This window comes from Diadema antillarum, unplaced genomic scaffold (genome assembly GCF_040938485.1).
Source record: "Diadema antillarum isolate AM-2024a unplaced genomic scaffold, OU_Dant_1.0 seq00000248_RagTag, whole genome shotgun sequence".
In the NCBI taxonomy this organism is placed as follows: domain Eukaryota; kingdom Metazoa; phylum Echinodermata; class Echinoidea; order Diadematoida; family Diadematidae; genus Diadema; species Diadema antillarum.
Genome location: NW_027271292.1, coordinates 1,821,770 through 1,842,229, shown reverse-complemented (window position 1 = coordinate 1,842,229; position 20,460 = coordinate 1,821,770). Strand labels below are relative to the sequence as shown.

General features: G+C 38.0%; 2 protein-coding genes across 2 annotated transcripts; both read left to right on the top strand.

The window, feature by feature from the left end:
• Positions 1-2,402: 2,402 nt before the first annotated feature.
• Positions 2,403-4,368, top strand: LOC139729656 (uncharacterized). Its single transcript, XM_071640583.1, has 2 exons — positions 2,403-2,695; positions 3,720-4,368. The coding sequence occupies exons 1-2, from the start codon at positions 2,403-2,405 to the stop codon at positions 4,366-4,368; spliced, it is 942 nt and encodes a 313-aa protein (XP_071496684.1).
• An 8,542-nt stretch (positions 4,369-12,910) lies between these two features.
• On the top strand, positions 12,911-19,891 carry LOC139729611 (glyoxylate reductase/hydroxypyruvate reductase-like). The gene is made up of 7 exons (XM_071640538.1): positions 12,911-12,987; positions 16,176-16,379; positions 17,015-17,131; positions 17,587-17,777; positions 18,657-18,792; positions 19,108-19,238; positions 19,770-19,891. The coding sequence occupies exons 1-7, from the start codon at positions 12,911-12,913 to the stop codon at positions 19,889-19,891; spliced, it is 978 nt and encodes a 325-aa protein (XP_071496639.1).
• Positions 19,892-20,460: the final 569 nt, after the last annotated feature.

Here is a 20,460-nt window from a genome sequence, read left to right as displayed (position 1 = left end):
TTTTTTTTTTGATAGTAGCCTAAGTCAAAATAAGTCCTGCTCTATCTAGGATGTAGGCCTACATGTAATCTGAATTGAAGACTTATCTTTTCCAGCAACTTTGTGAATGATGTGTTACTCATTTGTGGGAGCCGGGCGCCTTTGAATGTTTCTACAGATAAATGGCGCTATCCAAACGCTGTAACTTTCATCATCATCATAATCATCATCACTATCATCATCACGCATCAGCTTAAAATGCTAAAGCTCTTTAACAGTGGGGAAGGGGGTAGGACATATACCCCCGGAGGAATTGCCCCAGACCCTTTTCCTGAAAACTTATTATGCAATAAGTCGTTAATTAAAAAATGTAAAGACAGTGCGTGCTAAGAAACCTTCGGAATAAAGAATCTTATTTTATTTTTCGGATGAACGAACATTCTCAACAACGAACCTTATTATTTTATTTTCTGATGACCGAACCTTCTGAATAACGAAACATTTTTTCAATTTTGAATTAACCAACCTTTGGAATGAGAAACCTTCTTTGATGTCAGATAAATAGACCTCTGGAATGACGAACCTTAATTGTTTCCCTTTCTAATTAACGAACTTTAGCAATAACGGAACTTTGAAATAACGAACTGTGGCCACGTGTCCAATCACACAGTGCACATTAAAAACGTATAAAACGTTTTCAGATCAGAATTATGCTCAGTATAATACAAGAAATCCCACAAAGTCAGTAATGGGCAAATTCCCTCCTCATTCTTTGGTTTACAATCATAATCTACAATATTATGATTGCAATCCTTAGTTTCTTATGAAAATTTAGTATAATACGCAATCATTTATCAATTTCAGATCATGATATTCATAATCTAATATTTTGTTACAACAAAACTGATTCAAGTGCATTTGAATGATTCAAACATTCAGGAACTGACCGATGGGATTAATATGGTTGGATAACATTTGTCGCAGATTTGAAGGTTAAAGGGATGGTATAGTTTTGGTTGAGATTGTTATTCATATTTCAACTTTGTGCGTGATAATTAAAAGCCACTTAGATAAAACATAAGAGAGCATATATAATTCTCGGAGGAATTTACAGTTTATTTGATGAAAATCTCTTTTGAAATGGTTGAGATATCCAAAAACAAAGAGATACTTGTGAAAGGTGGGATCCACCTTTTATTACTACCACTTTGCTTTATGTGTTTTTGGATATCACAGACACTTAAAAACCGATTTTCATCGAATAATTTTTGACTGCTCTAAGAATTACATGCTCTTTGGTGTGTCATATAGGTGGCTTCTAACGATATTTCGTAAAAATTAAAACCTGAATCCCCCTCTCAACAAAAACTATAATACCCCTTTAACCGAAATTGAACAAGCACCTGAAGCAAAATTCCTATGGATGCACACCTCCTAAATTCCACCGATTTCAATCGCGAGACTCACGTCCCATACATATCTCTCTCTTCTCTCTCCTTCACTCTCTCTCTCTCTCTCTCTCTCTCTCTCTCAATCTCTCTCTTTATATACATGTATATATATTTTTTGATAGTAGACTAAGTCAAAAAAAAAGTCATATACTCTATGTAGTATGTATAGACCTACATGTAAATCTGAACTGAAGACTTATCTTTTCCAGCAACTTTTTGAATGATGTGTTATACACATTGTGGGAGCCGGGCGCCTTTGAATTTTTCTACTGATAGATGGCGCTATGCAAATGCTGTTTCATCATCATCATCATCATCATCATCACGTATCAGCTTAAAATGCTAAAGCTCTTTAACAGAGGGGAAAGGGGTAGGACATTTACCCCCTGATGAATTTTACCCCCTGAGGAATTACCCCAGACCCTTTCCCTGAAACTAATAGTAATCCTAGACCTAATCATATTGTATTATAACCCTAACCCTAATTAGTGATATAGCCATATCACTAGCAATTATTCAGCAGGGGATGGGCTGTAACTGTGGAGGGGGGGGGGGGGGGGTGGGAGTTGTCCTGGTAAGTGAGGGTGAAATCCCTTTCCAACAGCCGGTTACAGATCGTTATTCTGAAGATTCCTTATTCCAAAGGTGTGATAGTCCCAAAATGATAAACAAGCTTTAAAAAAATACTGAAATGATCGCTGTGTCTGAAATAGCCAAGAACATGGCCAGTCGTTAGCTAAACTTGCCGTACATGAAACAGTAACATTGTTATGGCGATCTTTAGCACTACATCATCCAAAAGGGTTTACTAAGCAAACACCATTATGCCCAAAGTGACGTAATTGAGGTGTTCAAAGGCCTCTCTGCAAACACTTCGGTGAAGAGACGCGATCACAAGACAGTCTCACTTGGATGGGGGCAACACTACAAAGTGAAAATCCGTTTCATAACTTCGTTCCCATATACCTTGCAATGTCTGATGTACCGAATAACAACCCTCGCGGACAAAGTGGAGGTCGGGCGATTCTGTGGATGATACCCAGATCGATCTCGACGGCATTCACGAAATGTATGTCGGGGATTCCAGACTGCGAGGTGTGGATGGAACCGTTCGGCTTCTGCCACTTTGCCTTGCAGGAACTAGAGAAGCTTGGGGTTACAGAGCAACCAATGAGCTATGATGGCCACGAGAAGGAGTTCAAGTTAGCTGCCGAGGCACTCGAGAAATACATGAAAGATACCATCTTCTTTCCAGACAGATTGCCGTAAGTTTGTCAAGCGATGATGAATATGATTCTCTTATTTCATTAGTTTGGGCAATGAGTTATACCTTCTTGGTTTGAGCTATAAAATCAATTCATTTGCGTGTCATATTTCATTGTGTAGGCCCAAGTGTTTCCAGGGTGGTCGCTGGTGGTGGAAGAGAGAAATTGTGGTTACCATGGTGATGCTCTCTTCCACCTGGTGTTACAGTCGTTATCAATACTATCGAGTGCCATTAAAGTCTCCCCCTTCCTCTCTCTCTCTCTCTCTCTCTCTCTCTCGACAAAGAGTAATGTGAGAAGATAACGCATGTACACGTATCAGAGTTGAACAAATTTAGATTAATTTGCATTAAGGACAGTTTCAGTATGTACAGCTAAAAGGAAATAAACAATTGAGTATATGAATATAAGAACGACCCAAGTCCATGGAAGACCATTTCGAGTAAACTAAAAAAAAAACTTCATATCTTTTTTATTTGTCCAATAATATTCTATTTAACTGTGATGGGAAGGCAACATTGTATATACATATTAGAACATACATTATTATGACAATTAACATTTACATTAATTGTGGAGAGGCCATTTTGTGTGGTGGACTTGGGTCGTTCTTTGATTCACCTACGTGATATTCTGCCATAGAGATGAGAGCAGGATGAGAGAGGGCGCTATCATATGAATGTAAGAATGACCCAAGTCCTTCATTCTTACATTAATATAAGATTTAACTCAATCATTTCAGGCACTTCCGTGGGTAATTAGGATTTATCATTTAAACACAAGATGAGTCCATGCATAAGCTACAATTTCCCATGTCAAACTGAATTTGGCCAAAAATTGGACTTGGGTCGTTCTTATTATTCAGGTCTTCAATTATTTCCTATAAACACGACACAGACAATGTTGTATTGTTACTAAGCAATACAAAGGGCATTGACATAGGGCCTATAAGTAACTGAGTTGTTGTTGACATTCATGTAACATTATCATCAGTCTTTTATTTGTATCTTTCTATGTGGTAAAGGTTTTCAACAATCAAGAAAAAATTGGAGGAATCAGCCAGTAAATATGTTTTCGTCAAAGATGAAAGCATAGCCATACCAAACGATCAGAGACGACAATTCATTCCGAAAGGATACCAACACGCCTTCATCATCCGACATCCTCTGCTCGTGTACAAGTCTATGAGGAAGGCGACCTTCGCTCAGTACCAAGAAGTTGGCATGCTGAAGTTCAACGAAACTGATGAAAGTTCCTTCGATTTCCGCCCCTATGCCAAGGAGGATGGCGTCGATACCGTCTTCCAGCAGCATCACGATCTCTGGACCTACATACGAGATCATGTCAACCCGTCACCGTTGGTCATCGATTCGTCTGCTCTTCTCACCAACCCCGCCCCGGTACTTCGACAGTTCTGCGATGCCGTGGGTTACCCCTACTCAGAGTCGCTTCTACAATGGTCCGGGTCGCCTGAGGTAGCCAAATCGTGGAAATGGGCAGGTGATAACATCTATAAGAATGAAAATTTCTTGGGTGCGGCCATGTACAGCACCCATTTCACTCCACCAACAGTGGTCCCGGCATGGGAGGAGGTACCAGACGATGTACGGGAGCTCGCTGAGAAAGCGATGCCGTACTACGAGGACATGCTTAAACATTCGCTTAATCAATAGCCGACGATAATAATGTCCGTTTAGTGTTGATTTCTGGATATAGGTGATCCACTGTCTCACGTCTCATTTGGCCAGTTGCTTTTTCGTTTGACTCCTTATCCCGTCTGTTGGTGACCCTCTTTCAATCAATGACACTCTGAAAACTCGATAAAAACATCTCCTTTTACCTCAGTGTACAACGATTTGTAGATAAAATAATAATTAATTGATATGATTTATATAGCGCCAAATCCACTCTGCAGAGTGCTCTAGGCGCGGAAGGAAGAGAAAGTGAAGGAGATAAAGGACATACAATTAATATCAAATACATGTAATGAATAATCAAATTGAGGCTTTAAACAAGTGAGTTTTTAGACTGCTTTTAAAGGAGTCTGATGAAGAACAAATTTTTACGGCTGAAGGTAAGTTATTCCATAAGGTGGGAGCAGCATGGCCAAAGGCACGTGTGCCCCATATTGTAGTGAATGTTGGAATTATCAGAGAACCGGAGGACTCATCAAAGATGAGTCCTCATGTTTTGCTTCGGTGACCTCTCTCGTTGTAGTTTACTAAAACAGGTAACCATGGGTCATGTATAAGACTACACTATGCTGTACGCAATTACGCATCGATTGATATTACTTGCATGTGATCATATTTATTGTACTACTAACACAGAGAGAGAGACGTGTTTCCATGTGAAGGCTGCATGTGTGCATACTTACACTGTAAAACCATTACGTAACTTGATCCTTGTTGACAGTCTAACTTTGTATTTGACTGTGCGAATGCACCACCTCTTTCCACCTCCCTGAAGCACCGACTGGACAAGAATGGAATGTTTGAGTAGGGAGGTGGGAAGAGTCCCACTTCCCTGGTTTGAGTCATGACAATTGTGTAAAGATATATACAATGTAATAGTAAGTGTTTCTGGAAAGAGAATCTATGCCATTAATTAACTCTACCATATTTTGTTAGAATATTTTTATTTTCTTTTATAACACACGCTGGGTATCTATAACGATGTACGTATGTATCAAGAGTGGCGTTCCTCATCAATTATTTTGTATTCCGTTTTTAATCATTATGGTTTAGGCATTTGTAGGATAATCATAGATTTCTGTTTGTAATCGTCGTATATGTAATACCATATACTGCATCTTCAATCATTTTGTAAACCAAATGTCCTGTCTTTTTCACCTATAATGACTAAGAGACTTAAATAAAATCGAAATATGATATCAAATCAAACTGAACTGAGGTGAAAGTGAACAATTAGCTCTAATTGACATTATTCATGCAAATTGGTGCGTAAAATATTTACAGATATACATTCATATTCATCCCATAGAAATGTTTGATTTGGTCTAGCTATTATATAGAACGTCTTGAAAAGAAAAACTAATGAAGTGTCATTTTATATTCATGCAAGTATACATTAAATTTTCATAATTAATTGCATGTAAAAATGGTATTCTTAAAAGGATTTTTATAATTTTTCAAGCACTGCATTTTGCAGCACAAAGTTTTTACCTATAGGTTGTATGCTCCCTGGTTTAAAAAAGCAAAACAAAACTGATTTATCTTAAGAGACAAATTGTCTCTACGCAAAAACAAAACAAAACAAAACAAACAAACAAACAAACAAACACACAGAAAACATACAACTTGCATATATATATATATATATATATATATATATATATATCATACACACACCTACACATAGATCATCAGGAACAAAAAAAAAAAAACCTGACAAAATTAAATGTCTTAATCGTTACATCCAAAAGAACCAATGTAATCATAAAAACATTCTAGCGACAAATAAAATTCTTACATACAACTGCTTAAATCTGTAGCAAGTTTGATTTCTAAACAAGTTTGAGGTATAAACAAAATATATTAAAAAAAAGAATATATCCTCAGTATCTAAAACATCCATGGCATGGAAATCATGTGTAAGAGATAATGCACCCAATGACATTATGATAAGGCAATACACTAATTATAATGCGATGTTAAGCTGTCACTGCTGTGATATCCATGCGGTTAAAGCTAAAATGCTTTTCCATTTTTTAATAACCAAAACATAGAAAACGTATAAACTCGAAAACGTAGGAGCCAATATATGAATTGTATATGATAAAGAGAAGTTTGCTGATCAGAAATGTAAACAATATGTGTATGCCTGTCTTGTGCATGTGTGTGTGTGTGTGTGTGTGTGTGTGTGTGTGTGCATGCTGGTACTTTTGTCTGTCTGTCTGTCTGTATATGCGTTATGGCTTATGACGTTTGTGTAGAAGCTATAATGACTTTGGACGGATCACAAAATTAATCACATGAACGATTGGTTGGAAGGTTTATCACAACGTAGAGATCTGGAAATAGCTAAGATTACAATGACTCTAAAAATAAACTGATGGCTGGTTTGAGAAACTTACAAACTACAAGCTATTCTAAGAACGTGGGGACCAAATTTATTAAACAGTATAACAATTATCGCTCCCAACCTGACAGCTATCAATTCGATGTCTTATATAGGCCCTATGCTTTTTTTCACTGGTAGAAAGTCAAAGAGAATTAATATCTACTACAGGCGACTCTAGGAATGCTTGCAACGAAAGTGATTTCACTCGTCGAAGAGTTTGCTTCCAAAAGACGCTAAATCCATTGAAAAATGATGGATCTTTTTGGAAGTAAGCTCTTTATACATTCACACAAAATGTTGACAGCATATAGGCCCTATTCGTAATCACCATTACTCGATACTCTGTATAGGATATACAGAGGCGAAGCATGCTCTCATATATAAGAATTAGATGTAACCAACCATTAACTTCGTGCGTGAAAAAATCAGAAGTGGCTGAAACATGTCCGTGTAAGAACTTCAAGAAAAGATTGCCAAATGTGACTGCACACTCTAAAGAATAAATTGGTAAACCAACATTTAGAATGTTAATTGTTACTTGTGACAACTTTAGCAGATTTAAATTAAACACTCATAATCTTAAATCTAACACTCAAAATTTGCCATCTTTCATTCATTTAGCTTAAAAGGGAAAGGGTAAATGAAACATTTTGAGTGTTGAATCTAGCTCTATACAAAAGATTCGAAGAGTGACAACATCATGATATGTTGGATTTACAATTTCAATTTTTAGAGTTACAGGCCCTTTGACCGTCTAGACACAGATTTGTTGTACAAAATGATCCATTAAGACGAGTTAAAGGGATGGTACAGTATTGGTGGAGATGAGAATTGGGCTTTAAACTTTTTGCGAGATACCAAGAAAACACTTATGATATAGTACAGAGCATACCATTTTAAGAGGAATTCAAAGTTTATTTGATGAAAATCGGGTTTGGAATGACTGATACATCCAAAAATAAAGTAAAACAAAGCGATCGTAATAAAGTGTGGGTCCCACACTTTATGAGAATCGCTCTTTTTTGGATATCTCAGCCATTTCAAAACCAATTTTCATCAAATAAACGTTGAATTCCTCATAGAATTCATGCTCTTTCATATTTCATAAGAGGTTTCTCATTATCTCACCAAAAAATGTTAGAAACCTGAAATTAGGTCTCAACCAAAACTATACGATCCCTTTAAATGACTCCACAGTAAGTACAATCAGGATGGCGCTGAGAGTGATATAGATCCGTTCATGCAACCTTTCTCGAGAACGTTTATACAAACACCTGTATATGCATTACAACTGCGACGAAGACATTGACACTCAATATGAAATATAGGATTTAATGAATCAAGAATCTCTATCAATAAATTGCAGACAACAGCGTGTAAATTACAAACGGAAGGTGTGTAGTATAAATTCTTAAAAAAACAACAACAGATAACTCTTAAAGGGGATGGCTAGTAACTGATCAGTGGGAATCAGTTGGAATGCCAGGGGATGATTGTTCCAATTTTTGTGGGATTCATTTAAGAGTACATTGTATATCTATTGTTGTGTGAAAATTATTTGCTTCAGAATGCTCTCATATTCAAGTAATGTGCAGTTTAATGTTTCCAGGTTAGCATGCCTGTACAGTGACGGGTCGATCGTTAACGATTAGCTGCACAGTACTTAAATTTGAGACCGTTCTGAAGCATATAATTTTCACGCAACAATAGATATATAATGTACTCTTAAATGAATCCCACAAGAATTGGAAAAATCATCCCCCAGCATTTCCACTGATTCCCATTGATCAGTTACTAGCCATCCCCTTTGATCCTTTCTCTATATTACCGCAATCGAGCTCATTCCTTGATTGAACTGGAGCTGTGTAACACTGTCATTTACGATGGCAACCGACGTCACGAGCGAGGCCGACACCCACGAGTCATACAGCCCATGAGTTCGACACGAAGTGGGCTGTGCTTTGTGGGCTGTATGAGTATGACCCATGGGTGTCGGTCTTGTGAGATGACCCCCAGAGAAGAGTATCATTATAATGACAATGATGATGATGATGATGATTCATAGCATTTGTATATTAGGCGCCATATGCAAGAGAGTTTATAACTGAATGCCTGGGGAAAAATGAGAGTCTTGAGTGAATGAAGCTATATATCAAAGTACATGTAGTACTGAATATTCGCTCTATCTCATATCATACAGCTTTGAAATATTCTGCGGACATGAGTCACGGTCAAAGTTTGATGATGATGATGATGATGATGATGATGATGATGATGATGATGAGTTGATAATGATGATGATGATGACGATGATGATTTTTTTTGTTTTTGTTTTAAAGAATATTTTATTCTTCATCAATGGAAACATAATATACAAATGAATTGATACAGAAATCTCCGGACCAATTTTATAGTCCTTTTCATCAATGGATGCAAAACTGATATCAAAACTTAACATTGATTTAACATGTTTTGATACACTTTGGTACATTTTTTTTTCACAATCAATATACACAATCCATATATAAACATCTCTTCTTTTCTAGTTTTACATTATTAATTCCTCAATCTCTTAACAACTTTTTTCTTTCATTACATAATAAATTCTATTAACTGAATCACTTGCCCCAAAAATAATTTCTTTTCAGCTTTCATACAATCCAACCTAAAATATCAATATCCATTGATTGAAGTTTTTTGTTAAAAAACAAAACAAAACAACCCCCCTCGCCACCCCCCCACTACTCAATACCCCCGTCCATTCTCCCTCTTACTACCCCACCCCATCCCCCCTTCCCCTTCCAAAACCCCCATCACAACAAAACCTCAAAAGCAACTGAAACCTGTGTGTCCTGACTTACATTATAACATTTAATACGAGTGCGTGGAAAAGGCATTTCCTGGTGGATGTACGGCAGACCATACTCTGTTAAATAAACGCAAAGCAAATTCTCAATTCTTTTTCCAGTTTTCCCACTTTTGTAAATGTATTGACAACGTATTACGTATAACTGCTAATTTTTCTTCTTCTAACCTATCCTGCTCTATAGACCTTTTAATGAAAAATTCCGTTGGGGGTGTCTTATTTTTCCTTCCTAAAAAAAGCAATTTCTTCACCAAAATTAAAACATGGTTAACTAACTGAGCTTTTCCTTTATCTGGTAGCTCTATACCAAAAAAGATCTCTTCCCAACTCAACTGTTGCAAATCAACATATTCAAAGAAAGTACTACATTTTCCCCAAACTTTCCTAGCAAAATCACATGTATAAAATATATGTTTATACGTCTCTTCCTCTTTATGACAAAAAGAACATAAATTATCATTTACGAACTTAAACTGAAATAATTGATAATTTGTGTACACTATTCCATGCAATAATCTATATTGAAAATCCCTCAGAGCAGAACTCAAAGTGCTACTTCTTATCCTACTAAATATACATTTTATATCTCTATTAGAAAAATCACAAAAATATAAATTTCTCATTTTTTCTATCACCGAAGAATGATCACTTACTTTCTTCACTAATTCAACATAAATGTCTTTAGAGGTAATCTTTTCCAGAGGAATTTCCTTCCCATTTCTTATAAAAGTCATTTCATCTACATTTGTATTCTTCTCTACCTCTGTGTTCTCTGTATTCCTTTTCCAACCAACTGGAAGCGCTTCATATATCTTTTGAATACTCAAAATATTCAAATAATTAAATCCTTTATTATAAAAATATTCAACCGAAAATAATTTACCATTCCTATGAATGATGATGATGATGATGATGATGATCGATGACGCAAGATCTAGGGCCTAATCTAAATCGATCTGGTAACGGATAACTATGGTAAGACAGAGACCGCGAAACCAAGGACGAGGAGCTAGGCTACAGTCCCAGCCGCCTTCATTAACGCTCTTCGTTCAGAAAAGCGAGAGAGGGGGAGAGAAATGCAAAACCTATGACTCTGTTCATCCCAGAGATTCTACCAAAGCGGGGCTCCAAGGGCAAGCAACTGATTACCCCGGTGACCCAACCACACGCACCTATATCATACCCACCCTTGACTATCCCCTTGTAGTATCCCCCCCCCCCCCCCATAAAAATAAAAACAAACAAACAAATAAAAAACAAAAACAAATTCAAAAACCTCCACCTCCTGTTAAAGGACCACGGACTGGCATAAACGAACACAAAACTGTTGCTCTCATCAGGGACGTGGACCTCCCTGCTCTCATTCATGATCCAGCCAGTCTGTCAGTTTTTGTATCCATCGACAAATCAATGAAATGTTATCTAATTATGGAAATTGATTTCACACTACTCATCCTGGCCCAAACCATGCATCATAGCCATGCATACAAAAAGTAACATATATATGTATCATATGGGTATTACAAAGCAATTTAGTCATTTCACCATCTTATTTTCCTAACTGGTTTCCTTGATATGGATCGTGGAAATGTCACTGCTTTGATTTTACTTAATTTGTCCTCCGCCTTCGATACTGTTAATCATGCAATTTTGTTAAACACCCTCCAATCTCTTGGTGTAAAAGGTCAGGCATACGAATGGTTTAAATCTTACCTTTCATGCCATTCACAGGCAGTGTGTGTCAACAGCTGTAAATCAAATGCTATGGCTCTCAAATGCGGTGTTCCACAGGGCTCTGTGGGCGGGCCCACCTTGTTTTCCATCTATCTTATTAGCCTGGGACACATATTGCGCCAGCACAAAATTAATTATCACATATATGCTGATGACATTCAATTGTATTTGTCTTTCAAACCTAACCAGGCCGATGCCTTACATGCTTTGAGTCAGCTTGAGAATGCAATGAACGATGTTTATTCATGGCTGAACTCACATTCTTTGAAATTGAATACGGATAAATCTGAGTTTTTAATGTTTGGTTCGAAGACACAATTAGGTAAACTTGACATTAATTTTATCTCCTTTTCCGGCATGTCAATTAGTGTGTCCCAAACCTGTCGCAACCTGGGTGTAATGCTAGATTGTAATATGACTATGTCTTATGACTATGTCTCATCAAGTTTCTAGCATTTGTAGATCTGTAAGATACCAACTTCGTAATATCGGCTTCATTAGAAAATATTTGAACCGCTCTTCTACCGAAAAATTAGTCCATGCCTTGATATCCTCTAGGCTCGATTTTGGAAACTCTGTCTTATTTAACTTACCACAAACTCAGCTCTCCATGCTACAGAGACTTCAAAATGCGGCAGCACGCATCATCACACTATCCAAGAAGCACACTCACATCACCCCTATTTTGAGATCACTTCATTGGTTACCAGTCAAAGATCGCATTATTTTTAAGATTTTACTTTTGACTTTTCATTGCATTCAGGGCGCTGCTCCTCAGTATAACATTGACTTACTCCATAATTACATCCCTGCTAGATCTTTACGCTCATCCAACTCCGGTTCTCTGATAATTCCAAGATTCACTACAATATGGGGCACACGTGCCTTTGGCCATGCTGCTCCCACCTTATGGAATAACTTACCTTCAGCCGTAAAAAATTGTTCTTCATCAGACTCCTTTAAAAGCAGTCTAAAAACTCACTTGTTTAAAGCCTCAATTTGATTACTCATTACATGTACTTGATATTTGTATGTCCTTTATCTCCTTCACTTTCTCTTCCTTCCGCGCCTAGAGCACTCTGCAGAGTGGATTTGGCGCTATATAAATCATATCAATTATTAATTATTCATATAATAATCAAATTGTGACATGAAAACTTATAGACTTCCAACAGCGATCTGGAAGTAATCAAAACGTCAAAACTTATAACTTTAAACGTATTCTCAGATCAGGGAGGTGGCTGCCCCTGACTTTTCACTAAAAGATTTGTTTTTTACCATATTGATTCAGGGAGGTGATTGAATTCTGCATACTGAATTCGTGCATATTCTGACGTCATAATATCATGTTTATTCATGCTTCGCACCGGGCCAGGGTTGCACGTGTGTTTCATGCATACACCGTGTACGGCCGCTAGCTCTCTGATCCGCTGCATGCACGTACTGCATGCTTGCCATTATATCACCAGCGCAGGGGATCCCCGTTCGTGGTTGTAGTTGACTTACGATAAAAAGTCATATTCAATTCCACAATGGATACAGGAAAGAAACCCAAGGTCTATGTAACAAGGAGAATTCCTCAAGAAGGACTTGACCTACTGTCCAAAGAGTAAGTAACAATCATACAATATATTTTACAATATGAAGGTCCGAAATCTCCATCACGCAGCCCGTTTCTCCTGTCATATCTGCCCGTAACCGCAGCAGCGACCCTGTCGCTGGTGCGGTTAGTGGCACTAGTGACCCCAACATGCTGTTACTAGGTCTAGTTACAGAACCCGCGCCGGGATTAGTGGCCTCCCTGAATAATAACATCGGTGAATCTAACGTTAGACACTTTATGGGCCTATAACGTGAGAGTAATTCTAGCCCCATTTGAAAATCCATGCACCGGCCTGACATTGATGTAGCTGTGCACTGTAGAATAACTAAACAGCCTAACTGCGACCAGTGTGACGTGATTATAAAGAAGCACGCCGGGTTATTATACGCAGCCCTGACTCCTGTCACTGTACACAAGTGTCGCTTTGCATGGCATCTGTTAGCCAGTGCTACTTCTAAGTTCTAGGCTAGCCTTCATCAACAGTAGGCACTACATTTCATGCACCTTGTTTAACACGTGTTAATTAACACTTAACAGCTGCCTCTCCCATCCCAGTAGTATAGCTTCCTGTGAAAAGCTGCTCAGGATTACTTCTTCAACTTCAAAGTTTCTCATTCTGGTCAGAAAATGTTCAAACTGACTGGGTGACAAATCACCTATATATGTGTTGGCACATACGCCGATTACCAGAGTACGCGGCAGTATGGCCATGCACATACTACAGTGTATGCGCGGCGACGGACGGGGCTACGCACCAGTAAACATTATGTACCGCGGCACCGGTATTGGCTTGTTTATATTCCCGGTGGCAGATATATTATCGCCGACCGTGTATGTTATATACTTCCGGTGGCAGATATATTATCGCCGACCGTATATAACATATATTCCTGGTGGCAGATATATTATCGCCAACCTTATACATTATATACTTCCGGTGGCAGATATAATCGCCATCCATACAACCAAACCGCGCGCTGAGCACGGAGTTCAACCTGTCTTACTACACCTCCATATATACACATGCCATTCTAACTCCTGAGGCCAGTAAATGCACACCTAAGATTGGTAGGCACAGCAGTATTGGTATATTCACAAACCCTTAATGTCCATCGTATTTAGTACTTTTTTTCTCGCTCTAATTTAGCAGGTTTGCAAAAAATTGGGGGCAAACTCATTTTATTGGCCTGAGTCAGTCAGGGCTAGAGGGCAGGGCCTGCTGCCTGAAGTGTTTAGTTCTGAGGAAAGTCTGGGTGTATGTCGATGTACTTTATGATATACAGTAAACCTCGCATGAGTCGAAGCTCTCGGGACTGACAAAAATGCGTCGACTTAAGTGAAATTCGACTCTCGCGAGAGTCGATTTTTTTTTTCGACTCAGTTATGTACATGTATTATAGTACATTTGCATGCATGTGTGTGTGTGTGTGTGTGTGTGTGTGCGTGTGTGTGTTTGCATTCAAATTTGTATGTTCTTGAAGATAATGTTCTTATTTTTTTCTAAATTGAACATGGAATTTGTATCAATACTAGTAGTTAAACGTAGTTTTGAGAATGTCTGCGCTAATGTGGCAATGTGCATGTGCTATGTCTATGGTGCAACATAGGTAGCCATCTCTGTCAACCTACCCTGAGACAAACACTCTCCCAGGCCCATCCCACCTCCATTGAACAAAACTATACAGCCAGCTGGGCACGCACAAACAAGCTCCGCCCACTTGGCCTGTCACTAAAATATTAAAGCAGCGATTGGTTGACCAAGGAGTTCTGGCTTGACATGGATAAAGTATGGATGTGCTGTGTGTATGGATAAAGTACTAGTAGTGTATATGGATCGATGTGCTGTGTGTATACATGTATACATGTGTATGTATTCGACATGCGTGCAGAGCGGTACGGTGAGTGTGCATGCTTACCTGCAGCAGGCCAGGGACGGGGTTCTGCGACATGCCGATTTTTTTTGTTCTCCTCTAAATGTAATGAGAATGCCAGACAAATCTTCTTCGGCTCAAGTGATGTAAACTACGTGTATTTTGTACAAAAGGGACTGAATGTTTTACTTCGACACAGCCGAAATTCGACTCTCGTACTTCGGCTTATCCAAATATTTCTTAGAGAAAATGCATAGGGAAAAATCGGGACTTTTTATTTTGCTTCGAGTTAAGTGATTTTCGACTCACTCGACGTCGACTTATCCGAGGTTTACTGTACTTACAATGGTACTTGTGTATGAGCCCTATTGATGTAAATACACTCTTGAGTTCTGGGATGTACAATGTAGTACCGGTTCAAAAGTATGTACATGTACAAAAAAACACGTACAAATGGTGTATCTACCTCTTGTAGTAATGCGTGTCCTAAGCTGTTTCTAGTTTCACAAGCTCCTAATAAAAATACAGCATACCAGCATATTTTATCTGTGTTTTCGTCAAGCCCATTTCTGTACATGAGTATAAATACGTACATGTATGAAAGGTCATTAATTCTGGATCATCATTTATGCTACACGTGCTTGGTACATTATGCATGATTAATAGGCTTGTTCACTTGTTGCAATTGTAATGCAAGTAGCTTCAGGCAAAAAGAAAACTAACTTGCTTGATTAGTGACAATGCAAGCAGTGCTCATGAATGTATTCTCCTAGTCTCAAGAGGTTAATTTATTTTACAGTAAATAAATGCATATAACTTGCATTTTTTTTTCCCTTTCTGTTTGACAAGGGCTGGTAACCACTGTGCAGGATTGCTTTTTTTTTTCAGTTCTTGTTGTTCCACTTTTCCTTGAGCGGAGTGTCTTAGTTTACTATTCTTGAATAGATTGTCAAACTTTATGATTGTATTTACACGAGCCAACAGCAAATGAAATACTTTAAGACCAGACACATTCCTGGCATTAAACTTTCATGAATTGGAGCCAACAGCCTTCTTCGGGGCATTAAAATATCCTGAATTGCCACTGGAATTCAAAACAATATGTACAGACGAAAAAACTTTCCCATGCATTTTTACTTTCATGAATCCTGGCTCCTTGCGAATTTTGAAAAAAATTCATGTTCACCAAAAGAAAAGAAAAAGAAAGAAATTCTGTTTTTACAGTAGGGAATGGTAACTTGTGGCTAAATGCATGGTTGCATGGATGAGTTAATACACAACTATAATAATCAAACGTCTCATCTTGTATTGTCCATCTTGCAGCTGTGAGGTGTCCATGTGGGACTCGGATGATGCAGTACCCAAGGAAGAGCTTTTGAAGGGGGTCGTCGGGGCCAGCGGTCTCTTTTGCCTCCTCTCCGATCGTATTGATGTGGGCGTGTTGGATGCGGCTGGACCACAGCTGAAAGTGATCAGTACTCTGTCGGTTGGCTTTGACCACATCAATGTCAATGAATGCAAGAAGAGGTGAGATGTAGAACACTTCAGACAAATATTACAGCTCATACCATATGGTAATACTGTCATTTTGACCTCTTTCTTTAATACTAATGGACACCTACTGTTGCTGAGTGGATTGTTGATTGTGAAGTACCTTCTGCCAGTTACATTATGATGTCATGTTTTGGAGAGAAATAGCAAAAATATTGTACCATGATATTTGTATAAGTTGCACATATGTTTCGATCATAAGAGAGATTTGATGTGCATTATACATATTTTAATCGTGAACTGGTATTTCCTGACTCATGTCCGGAAGTGCATCTTCTTGGAAGATAGATTGCCTTGTTTCATGTGGCAACCTGGATGTGCCTTTTTGACTGCATGAAGTTTCTGTATTGTGAATGATATATATGTGTTGTTTCATGATGCTTAAGAAATAGCATTTGCACAAATCATATCTTTGGACATCCAACATTATGACATGGTATTCAAAAAAATGCATTTTATAAATATTGATGTGCTGAAAAATTGACAAACAACATTTTTTTTTCAATATTCTAAGTGAAAATTGGCACTGCTAATATGTGACAGAAAGATCATGTTGTTTTACATTCAAAGCACTTCATCCATTGTCTTCTTGTGTTTACTCCGTGTTGCAGAGGTATACGCATTGGCTACACTCCAGATGTCTTAACAGATGCTACAGCAGAGCTGACTGTTGGGCTCCTTTTAACTACATCAAGAAGACTTGCAGAAGGGGTGGCTAATGTCAAAAAGTAGGTTGATATTTCTTCTAGGCGCACTGTTTACAACTTATCAATATCTGAACTGTGTGGGAATTATAGAATGCAGAAACTGTTAAAGATTTCATTCTTAATGTATATATTATATACATATTTGTTCATTTGTATCAAGATCAGCAACCAAAGACTATGGTATAATAATTGTACTCTGCAACCATGTTCTCTCATCTATTTGAGTATCAACCCAACCTCACCTCACACATTTCTCAGATTTGGTGCTTCTCAGTGTAAGACAAGTATCACCACAAGTTTGCACCCTTTCCTTGTTCATGGGTGGGTTCAGTTGCAGTCGATTCAGTATTTTTTAAACAAAAAAAAAAGGATTACATGTTCATCATAGATGGAGAATATCCCGTGATTTGAAATCACACAAGCTAATCATTTGTACCAATGCTTGTCGGTGTTCTTCTTGTTTTCCTTGAACCCAGTGGAGGTTGGGGTACTTGGAAACCGATGTGGCTGACTGGTCCTGGCTTGTTGAACAGCACTGTTGGCATAGTGGGGCTGGGACGGATCGGAATGGGTGTGGCACAGCGGCTCAAGCCCTTCGGGGTGAAACGGTTTCTCTACAGTGGAAACAGGGAGAAGCCGGAAGCAGCAAGTCTACCAGCAGAGTTTGGTAAACTACTTTCCATTTCTTTCTTTTGTCTTGATTTATTTCTTTGTATATTTATTTTTTTTTAACTTTTTTTTTTTGGCGGTTAGGATAGTATTACTGAAGTTTGAATTTTGATTTAGATTTGATTTGATTTATTTCTGCATTCAATCAAATACAAATTGAATCCAAATTTCAAAAGCACAAGTGCAGTGAAATAAAACGATAACAGTACACAAATAGGTACATGTGAGCAAATGCATTGAGCAGTATACATACACAGAAACATAAAATATACAGTATTTGTTTTCAGTAAATAACAGAGATAATTGAATGCAGGAGTTTGTGAACCAAGTCAATGTGATCACGGATGGAGCAAGATTAGTTTTTGAAGTTTACATTCTTGTTATTGATATCATTATTATTTACCTTCACTACATATTCAAAAAGCTGTATTACTTGGGTGATCCCTTGTATTTATTCCCAAGTTCATTCTCATTGTGATTGAAATTGCAGTAAAATATTTTGCTTTTCTTTTTTTTTTAACTACTTAGCTTATAGCAGTTTAAACATTGCTCTTACAATTGAATCTTCCATTGTGAAACAAAAATGAGAAAGTGTCAAGCTTCGTCATATTTTATTCTGCCTGCAACTTTTTTTTTTCCCCCAAAGGAAGCAATCAATCACAACTATGTTTTGATTTAGTGATCCAGGCTCATTACAGTGTGGTTTGTGTGTACCAGAATTCAGATCAAGTTATTACAACCTCAGTAGTTTTAGTGTCTACTTGTATTGCTAGCTAGGGTTTCTATCTCAGTAAGCTATCACAACATAACGTAAATATGTTTTAGTGTTTGTGTTTCATTTATTCATTATTGTTATCATTTATACTTTTTGATGCAGTTCCGTTTGAGACCCTTATCAGGGAGTCTGGCTTTGTGGTGGTATGTTGTGCCCTGACACCAAGCACTAAGGGTCTTTTCAACAAGCAGGTGTTTGAAAAGATGAGCTCTAATGCCATCTTCATCAACATAAGCAGGTTAGTATATGGTTTTATTCAGCTGAGAATAACTGACATTTTTGTGAGCAAAATTAAGGAATATGCATCCAGTGCTCTGACTTCCTGTATACTGACCCTGGTATATTCTTTTTAACTGTAAGAACAAATAATTTTCTCTCTCTTCCTCTCTCTCTCTCTCTCTCTTCCAAAGAAGTTTTACGAAATTTGCCTGGTTATCATTGATGAATAGACCTCTTGCATTAAAAATAGAAACCACTTTGTGGAGAACATCAAAGTCTGTTTTTAATATGAGCTTGTTGGTTTGTCTTTTTGCAATCCTGCCTCCGCTGGTAGAGGAGCAGTGGTGAATCAAGATGACCTATATGATGCCTTGACCACGGGTCAAATCCGAGCAGCTGGTCTGGACGTGACGACGCCTGAACCTCTCCCAACAGATAGCCCTCTGCTGAAGCTTAGTAACTGTGGTAAGCATGTTACAACTATGTGTTACATGCGACTAGTAGATCGAGCATAAATCAGTTCAGAAGTTATCAAATGACAGACATAGAGCAGGTTAGAATATTATTCAGAGTTAGCTGTGGTATTAAATATACAGTCAAACCTGTCTATGTTGAACTGCCACAAGTTGAAAAATGGCTAAGTTGGAGGAAATTTCCTCCGTGAAAAGATATAGACATGCGTTAATTCTATTGTGTACATTAAAGTTACTTAGTTTATGATAGTCAAACAAGTTTGCCCAGTCCTTGTGGATCAGACTTAAACAAGTGTGACTGTATATAAAGGTTTTTAAGAGTTAGGGAGCTTGGGGTGTGCACTCCCAAACATGTTAATCTATTAAGTCAAGACAGCAATACTTGGAGCCCAGTCACAACAGGTTGAAGTAACACCCTATGTTCTTTCAAACTTGACTTGAGTTGATGACAAGTTGTAATGGCACACAGCATGAGTTTTTGATGGATTTGATAAGTCCCCCCTTCTTGTCTGTTCCTGTGCAGTTGTTTTTCCTCACATTGGGAGTGCAGCTGAAGAGACGAGGATAGCCATGACGGTCCTGGCGTCTAGAAACATGCTGGCCGGACTCATCGGAGAGGAGATGCCTGAAGAGGTCAAACTCTGACCTGGTCCGAAGTCATCCTGCTGACCGACACGGCACATGTCCACTGTAGGTCCACTCTTGGTCCACTGTCATAGATATCATGTCAGTATTTTAACACAAAGAATTATTTCCAAAGAATACTAGTACATAGGCCTAGAAAGTACTGAAACTTACTGTAATCCTGGTTTTGAATAATTTGTCCATAATCTCTATGCAGCTTATTCAAACACTTGAAATCCTGTGATAGCCTGTTTTAATGAATTCAGAAATGATACCAATCTCTTCATTCAAAGAAATTGCTGCAGTAGAAATTTCTTGTTCCAAGACAGTTCCTACATTTCTTTGGAGACCTAGAGTTCTCCACAGGACCGCATTACAATTTTTGCTGAGCAAAATTCAAAATGTTCTATAGTGGGCATCATGAATGCATGCATGTTGCGTGTCTGGGCTGTAATTGACTTATGGTATGGGAATTGTGTGTGTACATTTTTGGACAGAATGTAGTGTGCAGTAAGTACTGTGACAAGGAAATGTGTGGTGAAATGTAAAGAAAAGTCCTGATATTTGAGTTTGCCATATCAGCATGATAA